General features: G+C 39.1%; 1 protein-coding gene across 1 annotated transcript in view; it reads left to right on the forward strand.

The window, feature by feature from the left end:
- TMEM117 (transmembrane protein 117) overlaps window positions 1-16,322 on the forward strand; it is a 489,337-nt gene that overhangs the window by 83,657 nt on the left and 389,358 nt on the right. Inside the window, exon 3 of the mRNA XM_043563444.1 lies at window positions 10,169-10,301. Within this exon, the coding sequence (XP_043419379.1) occupies window positions 10,169-10,301 (133 nt within the window). The remainder of the gene's footprint in view (window positions 1-10,168; window positions 10,302-16,322) is intronic.

A 16,322-nucleotide genomic window follows, 5' to 3' on the forward strand; every position in this document is an offset into this window, starting at 1 on the left:
TTTAAAATGTTAAATATTAACTTGGCCTTTAAGGAATCTTATCACTGTGTTTCTTTAGATTCATTTTACACATTAGAGAGGCATACAATGACAGATAAAACATTAGGAGGAACATTTTTTCTCTCAATAGGTAAGGATTTCTCTTTTTAACTTAAAGTGTTTTGAGCTAGCATACTACACTAATCTCTCACTGACTAAACAAATCCTATAATCCTAGAGTTGGATGTTAAAAGTCATTTAATCCAGCCCTTTAAACTATACCTGGCTGGTGGCCATTTCTTCTTGTCTGCACTGAAGGGAACTTATTACTTCCTGAAAGAGTACATCCTGTAAGCTCTTTCTGTGACTCTAATACATGAAATGTTTAACAGTGAAGATAACTACCTAGAAGAGATCATCTCTGCCCAGCATTTTAAAGCTCACAGGAAATGCAGGAGTTAGTCGAGAGATGGGGAAGGAAGAGTATCCCAGGCAGAGGGTTCAGCATGAGTATAAGAGGCTGAAATCTGTTTAGTGTTGATGGGACTAGAGTGGAGGGCAGGTGGTGGTGAGAAAGGAGAGGTAAGCTTGGGTCAAATCAAGCAACGCCTTCTGTAGCATACTTTGGAGCTTGAATTACAATGGGGGAATGGTGATCGTTGATGGAACAATGTGACCACATTTGTATTTCAGTCAGATCTATTAGCTGTCTGGAGGTTGGATTTGGGGTGCAAAAGTTTGGAATGAGGAAGACCAGTGAGGTTGTTGTAATGCTCCCATGCAGAGACAATGAAACCAAAATTGTGAGAGAAGAATATGGATGTAAGGTCATAAAATTATATGACTGTTGATTGAAATGGCAGGTGTGCAGAAAAAAATTAAGAATGAATTCTATCTTGTTATGTTGAAAATAACAAGGTGGTAAAGTCAGAAGTTGGAGTGGATTTAGCTATAGAAAAGGTCAGATTGGAGATAGGGATGGAGATTTTGAATCCATTTTTGTATACTGAGTTTGAGTTGGCAATAGGACATTCAGGAAGGGAGTGAACAGTTGACTCTTTCAGTCTGAAGCTTGGGAGGAAAAGTCTGTGCTGGAGATAGTGGATATTAAACCCATAACAGGGGATGAGATCATGCAATAATATGAGACTGATCATGGGGAACATCATCATTTATGGGATGAGTAGAAGAGATGCCCAAAAAGGTGACTAAGAATAATCAGGAAAGTAGAAAAAGAACAAAGAGTGTTTGGTGTTAGAGAAGCCACGGAAGTTAGTGTCAAAAAGGACAAGAGTGGACAACTGCCATGTCGGATACAGGAGATGTCCTATAAATTAAAGACCAATGTATTTCTACTGGATTTTTCAATGTGGGAGCCTTCAACATTTGCCAGAACAATTTCAGTAGAATGTTTGCATTGCAAATAAGATCTCAGAGTGGGCATGATGCATACTACTTTTTCTTGAAATCTGGACAAGAGAAGAATGGATGGTAGTTCAAGGACATGAGGTCAAGAAAGCACTGCCTTTAGGACAGACTTAGGATTTAGAGGCAGAGGGGAGAGAACCAGGAGAGAGGGAGAGACTGGAAATACAAAGAAAAGAAAGGATGGCTGATGGACCAGGCCTCAAGGGCAGGGGTAGGGGGTATAGTTTTAAGAAGGCATAAGTGGGTCCTTTTTGTGGGATGAGCTCTGCATCCTCTGAGAAACAAGGGAAGGAAGTGTGAATAGAAAGTGGATGCATGTGAGTGGCCAGGAAGTTGAAGGAAATCATGTTTGGTGGCAGCAGTTTTCCCTGGGGTTGGGACCAAGGTTATATTCTGAGAGTGAGAGAGGCTTAGTAGGAGCTTTGGGGTAAAGTGTGAAATGAGTGCTGAGGAGAATGGGAAAGAGACTGACAAGTACAAGGAAAACTACTAATGTGCAGTGCTGTGGTAGCTGCTGAAAGTGGGGATCATGATTATGTAGTGAGTTATTAATCTTATTAATCAACTTGTGTTCAGTTTTTTTCTACAGCAGTTGACCGAACTCAGAGAAAGCGAACTATAGCGTTGAATCGGAGCTGGGGTTTTGCAGGCAAGTGTAAGACAGGTATGGGGTACACAGGAAACAAAGGTGTTGAGGAAAAGAAAGTTTGATAAGGAAACAGAAGTAGCATGCTAAATAAGAGGAAGTAGGGGAGATGGGGATAAAATGCGGAGGTGAAGGTCAAAGAACTGATGGGTTCCATAGGGCTCAGAGGGTAGGTGTAAATTGCCAGATCTGCAGAGATCCAGGATTGTAGTCATGTAGTAGAATACTGAACTATTGTTCAATTTTGTATTGTATCACTTCATTGTTTAGCAACTGGACAAATATTTATCTAAGACATGCTATGTGCCAGTGCCATGGCGATACCAGTGGTGAAGAAGACAAATGTGGGCCTCATTGTGTTTCAGTTTATAGATGGATGTGGCACACACAAGTAGACAATAAATTATGCAAAGTCTTGGGCCTTACGTGTTCTGAGGTTGAGCTGTGTGAGTGATGGCATCATTGCCAACAAGATGTATTTTCCCCCATATTTTACTTACAGAATTTTTCTCTTGGAAAATGTGTACCCTTTCTTGTGGGCAGGTCTTAATTTTCCTTCTAGAATTTCTCCATAAGTATTTAATTTAATGCAGATATTTTGCCATATGTTGTGCTGAGTACTAGAGATATAAAGAAAGACCAGGAAATAAAGATTCCATGTTGGCCATTTTAAACTCCGTTTTTTTCCTTCTCTGTGCCTTTGATCTATTGGTCATCTTGTATCTGGTAAGATAACATTAGCTTCAGTAGTAAAAATATATAATGAGTGCATCTCAATTGAATTTCTCACCCATATGAAGCCTAAAACCGAGAAGGTACTTCTGTTTTAATCAGGGATTCAAGGACCCCGGGATCTTCCATCTTGTGGTTCTGCCTTTTGTGACAATGTTTGCCATACTTGATTTGCGTTTGCGGATCAATGTAGTATTATTAGGTAATTAATCTGGCTTTAGGAGTTTCACATGTGACATAGGGTTAACTAATCATTGCTTTTCATAACTGCCAGTAGTGATTGGTTCAGGACCCAAACAAGCTCAATGAGAGTGAATCACATAAATTTCCTTAGAAATAGTGAGGCAAAAGCATCATGTTTTCCCCCTGGACAAAAATGAAGACATTACTTGGGGTTGCTGCAATCATCTTGGGACTACAGACGGTATGTATGAACATGTTGGAGGAGCTGGGTATAATGGGACCCCACTCTGAAGAAATGAAGCTGGGAAATGGAGATAAATCAAACCTTGGTTACATTTTGTGAGTGCTGGGTCAAGTTTTGCTTGAAGTCATTTAATTCCTTTAGTGAAACTAAATCCACATTGTTTTCTGAGCATATATGTTAAGGAGAAGATTAATTTTTTTTTTTTAGGGAACAAGCATGTTTGTTAGAAAGTATGAGAAACCAATAAAGAAAGACTCCTTATATTTTAAAGCTGGTTTTCATTTTTTTTCCTTCCTTCCCTTCCCTTCCCCTCCCCTCCCTTCTCCTCCCCTCCCATCCCCTTCTCTCCTCTTGCCTTTCCTCCCCTCTCCTTCCTTCTTTCCCCTCCTCTCCCTTTCTTTCTCCTCTTTTCCCCTTCCCTCCCCTCCCTTTCCCTCCTTCTCTCTCTACCTCTTTCTCCCTTTCTCTCTCCCCTTTTCTCCCTTTCCCTTTCTTTCTTTCATCTTTCTTTCTTTCTTTCTTTCTTTCTTTCTTTCTTTCTTTCTTTCTTTCTCTTTCTTTCATCCTTCCTTCCTTCCTTCTTTCTCTGTTACTTGCAACAGAGAACATTCTTACTGATATGTGGAATGCCTCTATTCCAAATTTGACTATCTTTTGACCTTAACAAATTGAGAATTTATAAATAGCTGTAGATTACATTTTTCTTATGTATGTATCCATTAAGTATACATTATGTATATGGTTGACCATCACACACTATAGGAGGTTTTGGAGCAGTAGACTTCATGGATAGTAGTGTTCATTTCAGCTTGATGTCTTTTTGAGGAAAGTGCCACCTTCATTCGTCCTTTTGTATTTCCTGGTCAGGGTCTTATGTGTAAAGCCACAGTTTCCCTTTTATGTTATTAAATAAATCTTGCTGTGAGTTCCTGCCTACCAAGGTGAGCAGAGAGTACAATATTGGTAATATTTCACCTTACCTTTTTTATCTCTAAAGTCTCAAATCCTTCATCTGTATTTACCTGCTCCCTGCTTCTTCTAATGCTGCTTGGGTGATGGTCTTTGGCCACCTCTTTGGCACGATGGTGCTGCTTAAGATGGTGTTGGTTTGCAACCTTGGGGATTTCTCAGGTAAAATCTGAAACCGGCCCCCATACATGGAGGGCAACCAGAGACAGAAGAGGCAGGCGAAATTAGTCAGTCAGAGAAAGACAAATATCATATGACTTCACTCATATGAGGACTTTAAGAGACAAAACAGATGAACATAATCGGGAAGGGAAAACAAAAATAATGTAAAAACAGGGAGGGGAACAAAACATAAGAGACTCTTAAATATAGAGAACAAACAGAGGATTACTGGAGGGGTCGTGGGAAGGGAAATGGGCTAAAGGGGTAAGGGGCATTAAGGAATCTACTCCTGAAATCATTGTTGCACTATATGCTAACTAATTTGGATGTAATTAAACAAAATAAAAATTAAAAAAAAAAAAAAGAGACAGGCCCTTTCAGATTGGCAAGTGGCAGTTTTAATAAGCAAGAGAATATGTAATGAGGCTTGCCTTCGGCGGCCACAAAACTAGATCTCTGCACTTGCTTGCTACAGTCTTTAAAAATTCATATAGAGGCCTTAATTGAGTTCAGTCACTTATAAAATCTAGACAGTTTAAATAACTCATTGTTCTCTCAAGGGTACATCCTTGAAAACAGCTCCCACCTGTGTGTGGACCGTGCATTCCAATGACAGGGGGAGGGGTGAGGAGCATCTGATTGCCCAGGTCTAGCTTGACTGTCAGCCGGTGATCATGTCCTCTCCATGACCTCCTCCAACAGTTGACTGGAATCTTGTTCAGGTTGTTGTATTCCTAATGGAAGTTGGTGGCTGCTCTACTGGCCTTATTCCCTTGGGAGTAGTTCAGTCTCCTTGCCTGACTTTAATGTCATGACCCTTGATACTTTAGCTCTCACCAGCGTGCATGTAATCAAATCCAGATGATGTTCTGCCGCCTTGGAGGCTTAAATGATTGTATCTTTTATGAACCTAGAAGCCCTTGCTCTATCGAATCCCTTGCTTTCATGAATTCCCAGGAGTAGGACTACCCCCATCTCTTATGTGGAAGCATGGACACTTCATCTTCTCTGAGATTTATTTATTTGTTCAAGGCCTCCTTGTGAGAATCACACATGAACAAAAGGGAACTCAGGATAAAAATTTGGTTATGAGGTAGAAAGGAAATACTCCTTTTTATTTTGCTAATGAGAACATAGTAGCAAAAATCCCCCCAAAAACCAAATTGTTTCTCCATATTTCTCCTTATTACACATGTCTCTTTTTATTTTCCATTACATATGTAGGAGCATTATATATTTTTAAATATGCCTTTAGATCATTAATCTTGTTAGAATTTTATGACATGCTAGTGGTCCCAAACCTACTGTATTTCCAGGAACGATTCCGAGGTTTTAGGCCATTTTAACTGACTTTAACTAACATTCATAACAGCCAGTCCCTGTGTCTCCCAACATGTACACAGACTTGTGTACCATATTTTTCTTTTCTTTTTTTTTTTAAAAAGTGTTTATTTTGGGGCGCCTGGGTGGCTCAGTCGGTTAAGTGTCCGACTTCGGCTCAGGTCACGATCTCACGATCCATGAGTTCAAGCCCCGCGTCGGGCTCTGTGCTGACAGCTCAGAGCCTGGAGCCTGTTTCAGATTCTGTGTCTCCCTCTCTCTCTGCCCCTCCCCTGTTCATGCTCTGTCTCTCTCTGTCTCAAAAATAAATAAACATTTAAAAGAATAATAAACTAAAAAAAATAAAAAATGTTTATTTATTTTGGAGACAGAGGAAGAGAGTGTGAGCAGGGGAGGGGCAGAGAGAGAGCAAGAGACAGAATCTGAAGCAGGCTCCAAGCTCTGAGCTGTCAGTACAGAGCCCAAAGCAGGGCTTGAACCAGGAACTGTGAGATCACGACCTGATCTGAAGTCAGTCGCTTAACCAACTGAGCCACCCAGGCGCCCCCAGACTTGTGTACCGTCTTAATGCTTCTGCTGTTCTAAGGGTCATTTTACCATTACCTTGACCATATATATCAAAGGCGATGCTCCATACAGTCCAAGACAAATTTTATTAATAATGTAAATATACACTCATATTTACAGATACATCTATGACTAAAACAGAAGTCACTTACGACCTTGTCAGCAATATACCTAACCTTCTTTGTGATGCCTTTTCTTATTGTTGACCTATAAGGACTGTCTTCACTCAGTTATTTACAAAAGCCCTCTAAAGGAAAGTATTGTAAAATTCTGAATTCTGTGGCCTATAGAAAAGGTGGCATATAATTTATTCCCCAGACCAGTACACTTAGGAAGGGGACATTGTTAATAATTATGTCAGGACAACAGTTATAAGCCACTACTGTCCCAGCCAAACCAAATGTATGGTTATGTTACAGGGCAGAGGCAGCACATTTTCCTGTGACACCTTCAGGTAACACTGAGGTTCTTGATTTGATTAGCTGGCATGAGAAGTCACTTAAACAGCAGTCAGCTGATGGCGATGTATACATATATATTTCTAGCATTAGGATGGGCACTCAGTGAGTTCACCTTGAAGTAACTTACGGGAAATTTTTATAATGTGATTTAACTCAACATTTGAGTCACACCAGTTCTGTCCTTCACATACTGCAGCACTTTTATTGTGCGTTGCAAGTGAATTTCAGGCAATGTTAACCTGCCATTTTGTTCTAATGACGCTAATGACTGAAATTAGTGCCAGACGATGAGCTTGGCAATGACAGCATAAATGGTACGGTCACATTTCCCTTTTTACTAACTTTGTGTTATTTCAGCCACTGTACACTTAATCCAGTGTTTTATTTACAAAGCACTCTTCAACCGCCAGCGTTACGATTTGACCTTTAAAATAAATCCATTAGTAATTTTTGCATATATGCATATGTCAAGGAAATTCACATTTAAATTTTCAAGGAATTCTAATTAACTGGTCTTTGCTGTTCTTCGTTATAAACTGCTGGATTAAATAAATCTTAGTTTGAAGCTGAAAGGACTTGCAGCAAAGGGAACCTTGAACAAAGAGAGCCTGTGAGTCTAAAATAAGATCACATTTTCACTAATCACCTAAATAATGGTGGACTTTAAACACCTTCTTGGCTTGCTCTCAGCTGTGTCTCTAGTACCTAGAACCATGGCTGATTTAATCGGAACACATTCAACAATATTTGCTCAATGAATGAATAATATTCCTTACAGTTTGCTTTAAGATATTCATGGCATGAGTTTTTTACTCTCAAGCATTCTATGCTTACTATCTATTTATCATGTTCTTGACAATGTATTGTGTGGAGAATTGCAAATCTCTGGCTTTCCATAATTATTGATTCCATTAATCAACAAGTTCTGTGGGGTTGTAATTTGCTGTGCTAGTTTATAGTATTGTTGGCTTCAAGAGAAAGTTTTCCACATTCTGCTTTTAGTTACAATTAACATCCCCCCTGACTTTCAGGTTTGCTCTTTGCTTCTCTTGTGCAGGACAAGAAACCAGATGATAATGATGTAACCAAATCTCCTTTTTTGTGTGTGTGTGTGTGTTTTTTTTTTGTTTGCTCTATTTAGAGTTTTGGCTATGGTAATGTTTCTGGTTTCCAAATGAAATCTAAAGTGCTATTTTAATAAAAGTGAGGTACAAGGAAAAGTTTAGTAATTAAATCTTAAAAGATTTCTTCCTATACTCAATAACCTACATGAGAGCTACTGTCTATCCCTAGAGAGACAATTTCCAGATGGAAATATATATATATATATATATATATATATATATATATATAACTCAATAACCTACATGAGAGCTACTGTCTATCCCTAGAGAGACAATTTCCAGATGGAAATATATATATATATATATATATATATATATATTTGCTACATTCTTTTTTTATTTTATTATTTTATTTTATTTTATTTTATTTTTTTTAATATGAAATTTATTGTCAAATTGGTTTCCATACAACACCCAATGCTCATCCCAACAGGTGCCCTCCTCAGTGCCCATCACCCACTTTCCCCTCCCTCCCACCCCCCATCAACCCTCAGTTTACTCTCAGTTTTTTAAGAGTCTCTTATGGTTTGGCTCCCTCCCTCCCTAACTTTTCTTTTTTTTCTTCCCCTCCCCCATGGTCTTCTGTTAAGTTTCTCAGGATCCACATAAGAGTGAAAACATATGGTATCTGTCTTTCTCTGTATGACTTATTTCACTTAGCCTAACACTCTCCAGTTCTATCCACGTTGCTACAAAAGGCCATATTTCATTCTTTCTCATTGCCAAGTAGTATTCCATTGTGTATATAAACCACAATTTCTTTATCCATTCATCAGTTGGTGGACATTTAGTCTCTTTCCATAATTTGGCTATTGTTGAAAGTGCTGCTATAAACATTAGGGTACAAGTGTCCCTATGCATCAGCACTCTTGTATCCCTTGGGTAACTTCCTAGCAGTGCTATTGCTGGGTCATAGGGTAGATCTATTTTTAACTTTTTGAGGAACCTCCACACTGTTTTCCAGGGTGGCTGCACCAGTTTGCATTCCCACCAACAATGCATGAGAGTTCCTGTTTCTCCACATCCTCTCCAAGGGAATATTTTCTTTAGTGAGAAATTCTATTATAAGATTTCAGTCCTACTCTATTTTAACTGTAGTTCCTATAGGTGTATCATTGCCTTTATTGTTATTTAGGTAACTTTCTCAGGAATGGAGATGAGTATACTAGACAAAATTTATCTTAGGAGAAGCCAGGGTGACCTACATTCATTTTTTCTTACTCCCATGGTTTGTCATCTCCCTCACCTTTCAGGATATACTAATGCTCTCATTTCTCTTCTCTACCATAAAGGAAAAGCATTTCTGGATTAATTCTGATCTTCATAATTTTTTTTTTTTAATTTTTTTTTCAACGTTTTTATTTATTTTTGGGACAGAGAGAGACAGACCATGAACGGGGGAGGGGCAGAGAGAGAGACACAGAATTGGAAGCAGGCTCCAGGCTCTGAGCCATCAGCCCAGAGCCCGACGCGGGGCTCGAACTCACAGACCGCGAGATCATGACCTGGCTGAAGTCGGACGCTTAACCGACTGCGCCACCCAGGCGCCCCTGATCTTCATAATTTTTACTTTAGTATTGATCTTAACACGTTTTCCCTCCTTGAAATATTTGAATTTTAACATTCTAATTTTAGCATTTATCTTTGTAAATGGAATTTTAGGCATCATGGTGGAAGTAACCTTTTGCTGGGAGCCACACCAAGCTCCATAACACATGTACATGCTACCCCACCCCCCCAACCCTTGCCCCTTCAACCCACAGGCCTGTATGCAGGTATGGATATTTTAGCTAAGAAAAAGGCTATGTTGTCTCTATCTTATGACAGAAACTCGAGTTTTCCCTTTAAGTGTTCATGTACCTTCAACAGCTGGATCTTTGTATACGTGAATTCTGCCTTGGTTTTGTTGACTGGTCAGTATTGGGAGTGGGTGTAAGGAGACAAAAAGCAATTATCTTTACCATTTGCCTTAAGTAATTTTCTCATGTAAGAAACCAAGAACACATCTGTGAAATAGAAAATAGCGGATGGTAGAGCTCTAATTCATCTTGTTTTCATGGCGGCATAATGAATTATTTCTAAACCATACTTGATTTTCATGTTAGTGTCATTTGCTCCAGGATAATATGGTGTTGACTTAGACTTTGTCCATGATCATTTATTTACAAAAGACCAGAAAGGACATTAACATGGTGGTTTGATCCATAAGGCAATTCTATGGCAAAGTCTTTAGAATATGGGGAGCTAATAGAGATTCAGTGAAGTAAAGTGAAGATGCATGAATTTGGAATTATGATGTACAATGAATTTCTAATACTGTTTTCTATCGCAGGTCAGTTGCTCCGGTTAAAAATGTTTCGAGAGGATCATGGGTCATGGATGACAATGTTCTTCAGCACAATTCTGTTTCTTTTCATATTTTCTCACATCTACAACACGATTCTTCTAATGGATGGGAACATGGGGTAGGTTATCTTTCCCCTTTCTACTGTGGTGAGTGTTATGTTTGAAATTCGTAAAAATTCAACGAGAATTTTTTAGCTTGTAGTAGCCTAACTCTTTGTGATAGTTTACTGTCAGTAAAGGTAATCTGTGCATTTTTCTTGCTTAAGACATTTAGAGCCTTTCCTCCAACGAGCTTGTAGTGTTCTACCGTGCTTGTCTTGTGTTCCTTCTCCTTTAGGATATCTCTGTGGATAGTTTGAGGGCAGGTAAGAATTTCACTATAGTGACAGAATATGAGAATTGGGAAATCTTACTGACTTGTTTACACTCAGTAAGGCTGGGCTAAGATGAAGGTCTTTGGATTTGCAATTCCTTTGCTCTGCAATGCCTGGTTAAATAAAAGTGTTTGATACTGGTGGCATTTTTTTTTTTTTAACTCTCTTGACAGTTCCAACAGAGAGAACTTTGTTATGAATGGGTCATCTTAAAAGTGGGCCACCCTGTATTAAATCCAGGGTTGTGATCTATACTTATCAAATCACTAATCAAATCACTGTGGCATGAAGATGTACTAACAAGTAGACTGTAGGTTTTTTTTTTTTAAGTTTCTCCAATTCTTAGTTTGCTCTCAGTAAGGTTTAAGAACAGAATATAAGGAGAAGGGCTTAGCTTACAGCACTAAGAATTAGATTAGTGACAATAATAAACTATGTTAGATATTGTTGTGCAATGAAATAGTTCCCAAGGAGGGTTTTCATCTATCCTTCCCAATAGATTGGAAAGCTAGGTAATATCATTTTCTTCTAAATATAGGCGAGACAAGATTGTCGGCCTCTTCTGTACTGCAATTGTTTTGATCTTATGTACAGATGTTAGCCAGCCCAAAGCTGAGAGGGATAGCTCAATTAAAATCTTTATTTTTTCCCCCCACCATCAAAAGAGATGAACAGTAATGGGAAAGCAGGTTATTTCACAAAGGTTCCTTTTTGGTACCAAGTGGAACGTGAGATTTAGATCAAATGTTCAGGCTTTAAGAAGCTACCGAAATGCTTTGTAGTTGTTTCTTGGGTTTCAAATAATGCCATTTACTGAGTCTATTTTTAAAAGATGGAGTCACAGACTCTAACCTAGGGAAGTCAGGACAAGCTTCACCCTTAGCGCAGTGCTGATAGTAATGGAACGGGTAATGGTGCTCTTGGAATTAGCCAACACAACTCAGCCTGTCAGAGAGGTGTTGTGCACTGTCAGCACTGGGGCCAGAAGGGGAAGGGACCCATTAAAAACCTTGCATTTTTTAAGCTGTTGCTGAAAATAATACATTAAATATAAAATATACCCTCTTCTTGGAAGTTGACTTTTTTAATTCTTTTTTTTTTTTTAAATGGAGCTAAAGAGGTCTTTGCTAACCAGAAGTTTTTATTCTGAGGGAAGAAGGAGATATCAAGGTAATAAATTAAATGCAATAATGGAAGACCCCTGGTACACTGTAATACTGAAATGAATCTTTCAGAGGGCTAACAGCTGTTAAGCACTCAGTACCACTACTCAATTACACCTTACAATGACCCTAAGAAATAGGTTTTTGTATTCTCTCCATTTTACAGATCAAGAAACTGAGGACCAGACATGTTCTGTCACTTGTCTAAAGTTACATTATAATTAAATCTCTATTTTAGACATTGACAAAGGAGGAGTTGGACTATTAAGTAGTGAATTCTGGTAATACATCCTGCTCTTAGGGTGGCACAGAGTTGATTGCTGGTTGATTCTGTTACTCAGTCACTGTAAGTCTATTAGCTTTGCTTTGTATTTTTAATCTTTCAAGCAGAGTTTGAAAATTGAAAAAAGTAGGAGGCATATGCAGAAAATAAGAGAATTTGTATGTGTCTATTTTAACTAAAATTGAAAGTGAAAGTGATTCTCTTTTATTTTCAGACTAAATACAGTATTCCATATTTTTACTAACTCTTGAACTCCTCACCAATATGCCTCATCCTTTTTCAGAAGGGTCTTTTCCTGAGGGGACATCTTACTGCAATCCCTTTTTAATTTTTTAAAAAATCCGAAGCAAGGGACAAATGGTTTAGTTCTACTAATAAACAAATTAAGTCACCATTTATAAAAGACATATTACCAACGTTAATGACACATGCCATTTGAACTAGTGAGTACTTTAAGGTAGGAATGTAAACTTGGAGGAAAATCCATTCCTAGGGAAAATTGATGCATCTGTGCATTGTGGTTCTCCAGGGTTCACCATGTTATTTGAGGCATTGCCTCATCCTTTGTAGGGCAGGGAATGATGGAGCCAGAGGGTGTGGAAAAGATGATAGGCATGTGGATATCATGACTGACTAGTTTTATATCAGAGGATTGCTGGTGGTGAAGAAGAATCCTGGATTCTTTACAATGAATCTGATTGGCATTGAGGATTCCAGTGTTTCCTGGTTTGTGGTTTCTTTAGGATTTCTGAGAGGATTCCCTAGAGTGATTTGCCTTTTCCCCCCAATTTTAGGATTGATTGTAAAGTTAGGTTCAGCCAGAGTCCTTTGATCCCTCCTTATAGAGAACAAAACCCCTAGGTTTATCTGACCAGAGCCTCAAGAGTTTTAGCCAGAACTGGCTTGATGAGAGTCAAGTTGCCTGCTCCTGGTGTTCTCATTGGAGTGAATTCCCTGAAGCGTGCACTAGCTCTATGGCATTAGCCATCTCTGGAGAGTCAAGCCGAGAGGCGGTCAAATGGAGAAGGAGAGAGGTAAGTTAGCTGACTGGACTAAAGGGACCAGGGCTCAAGACAGCCCATATGTCCTACTACTATGAGGAAAGTATCCCCCCATTGATTCTCTTTCCACCCCTCTACACCACATCCCACCAAAATGCTGCTGTTTTTGTAACTTCTTTTATGTTTTAAGTCATCAAGATGAAAGTAAACTCATCTTTCTATAAATGTTTGAGGTTGTGGATCAGGATTCTGCTGTAGTTAAGGCTCCGATCCTTGTCAGAGTTTTTACATTATAGACATTTTATGAGCAACTTCATTTTTACACGTTGGCTGTCTAAGTAGGCTGTCCTACAAAGTCTTTAGAAACAATGGAAAATATAATGCAGCCTGATAGACTGTGCATAGCTCTGCATAGCTGAGCTTACCCAGATGTAAGAAAAAACCCCAGAGGCCAGGGGTGCCTGGGTAGCTCAGTTGGTTAAGCATCTGGCTCTTGGTTTCAGTTCAGGTCATGATCTCAGGTTTCTTGAGTTCAAGCCCTGAGTCAGGCTCTGTGCAGACAGTGCAGAGCCTGCCTTGGATTCTCTCTCTCCCTCTGTCTGTGCCCCTCGTCTGCTCATGCTCTGTCTCTCTGTCTCAAAATAAATAAAAAAACTTAAAAAAAAAAAGAAAGAAAAGAAAAAGAAAAATCCCAGAGGCCAAAAATGAAGAAGGATCTGAAAACCAGGGCAGTAAGCCTGTGTAGTGACACTCCGAGGCAGTAACATAGGGGTTTGAGTCTACCTCTCATAGCAGGACCAGAGATCAGGATTTGGGCTCGTTTTAGGTGAGAATGGAAACATGCACTCCTACCTTCAGTGGTTCTGCAGAGTGCTACAGAAGATGGACTAGAAAATATAACTACCAGCACAGGCAGCATCTAGGAGGCTTGTCTGACAGGCTGGGCTTTGCTTAGAAAAAAGTTCTGAGAAATTCATAACCATAGGCATAATTTTATGGTTTTAATATACATTTTCCTTGGGGTTTTAGAACCCACCCCCTAATCCCTGGCCATTCTCTTTTCTTTTCTTCTTCTTTTTTAATGTTTATTTTATTTCTTTTGAGAGAGAGGGAAAGTGCAACACACATGAGTGGGAGAGGGGCAGAGAGAGAGGGAGAGAGAGAATCCCAGGCAGCCTCTGCACTTTCAGCTCAGACCCTGATGGAGGGGTTTAAAGCCATGAACTGTGAGATCATGACCTGAGCTGAAATCAAGAGATGGATGCTTAACCCACTGAGCCACCCAGGGGCCCCCATTCTCTTTTCTAAGTTTCAGGTTCTCCTCATACACCGTTGACGGGAATGCCAATTGGTGCAGCCACTCTGGAAAACAGTGTGGAGGCTTCTCAAAAAATTAAAAATATAATTACCCTAGACCCAGCAATAACACTATTTGGAATATACCTAAAGGAAACAAGAGTACTGATTCATAGGGGCATATGTACCCCAATGTTTATAGCAGTGCTTTCAACAATAGTCAAATTATGGAAAGAGCCCAAATGTCCATCAACTGGTGAATGGATAAAGAAGATGTGGCTTATATATATATGATCAAATACTCTTCAGTGATGAGAAAGAATGAAATCTTGCCATTTGAAACAACATGGATGGAACTGGAGGGTATTATGCTAAGTGAAATAAGTCAGTCAGAGGAAGACAAATATCAAATATTTTCACTCATGTGTGCAATGAGAAACTTAACAGAAGACCATGGGGGAAGGGAAGGTGTAAAAATAGTTTCAAACAGAGAGAGAGGCAAACCATGAGAGACTCTTCAGTACAAAGAACAAACTGACAGTTGATGTGGGCGGGGGGAAAATGAGTGATGGGCATTGAGGAGGGTACTTGTTGGGATGAGCACTTGGTGTTGTATGTTAAGCGATGAATCACGGGAATCTACTCCCGAAACCAAGAGCACACTATATACACTGTATGTTATTAGCTAACTTGACAATAAATTATAAAATAATAACAATAAGTTTTAGATTCCTACTTTTCTCTGGAGCCCCCCGCATTTCCAGAATTCTGGAATTCCAGAAAACTTCTAAAATTTTCCTGGTTCATTATATAGAGCAATTTAGTTCTCTTTCATCTCTACTTCTGTCCACTTTGATTTGTCTGGAACTTTTCCTTTCATAACCAAAATCACATTAATGCATTTTGCAGTCAAAGGAACCAGGACCCCAAGAGGAATGGTGCTGTGTTCTTGGAATCCCAAAGGAGCTGCTGCTACCGCATTTCAGTTTTGTGTTGTTTTTAAGTTAGCAATTTCCTGTCATTCAATTAATGTTTAATTAACTGTCTCTTGGGAGCGAAAAGGGAAGACAGTCAAAGAAAAAGAGGCAAAAGAATCAGTTAAGTTAAAAATTAGGGTTTTGTGGTAATCCCAGTCCCGCAATATGCTGCATTGTTCCCAAACAGGACTGCAGCCTCAAGAAAGAGACATAAGTAGGAAAGAAACCAGACCATTTCCTATTTCCTTCCACAGTGATGGACTTGCCTTGGTTAAAAATGATTCTAAAGACATTTTTATTATTTTGTTTTATCTATCTATCTATCTATCTATCTATCTATCTATCTATCTATTTGCTTGTTTGTTCATTTTTGGAGAAAAAGAACGCAAGCAGGGGAGAGGGGCAGAGGAAAGAGAGAGAATCCTAAGCTGGCTCCATGTTAAGCATGTCCTACGACCCTGAGATCATGACCTGAGCTGAAATTGAGAGTCAGACACTCAACCCACTGAGCCACCCAGGTGCCCCTAAAAATGATTCTAAATGACTCCCCCCACCCCCCAGTTGTTTTGATTTCCTCTGTGTTCAACTAGGTATGTTAAGGCCAATCCATTTAGAAATCTCTGTTTGACAGAAATAGAGGTGTGCTCGAGTCCACATTGTGGTCTTTAATTAATTAATTAATTATCTTCAAGTTTTTATTTAAATTCCAGTTAGCATTAGTTTCAGGTGTAGAATCTAGTGAGGTTGAGGTCTTTGCTGACCAGAAACTAATAAGCAAGTCATATAGGGCTGGGAAGAGTCTTTTTTTAGTGTTTAGATACCTTACACCCTTTGTGACATCATTTTCTGAAGAACTTCTTAGTCATGGAATTTCTACGGTATCAAATGTATAAAGCCCTAATTTAGGAAATGTTTGCCTGGCCTTCTCAGATATCTCAATTCCCCAAAGAATAACATGTATAATGTATAAGGAATGAAATGGTACGAAAGCAAGCACGCACGCTCCAGTTCTGTTCTTAAAAAGATTCTGAAAACAGCCACTTGGT

Source organism: Prionailurus bengalensis, chromosome B4 (assembly GCF_016509475.1).
Source record: "Prionailurus bengalensis isolate Pbe53 chromosome B4, Fcat_Pben_1.1_paternal_pri, whole genome shotgun sequence".
NCBI lineage: Eukaryota > Metazoa > Chordata > Mammalia > Carnivora > Felidae > Prionailurus > Prionailurus bengalensis.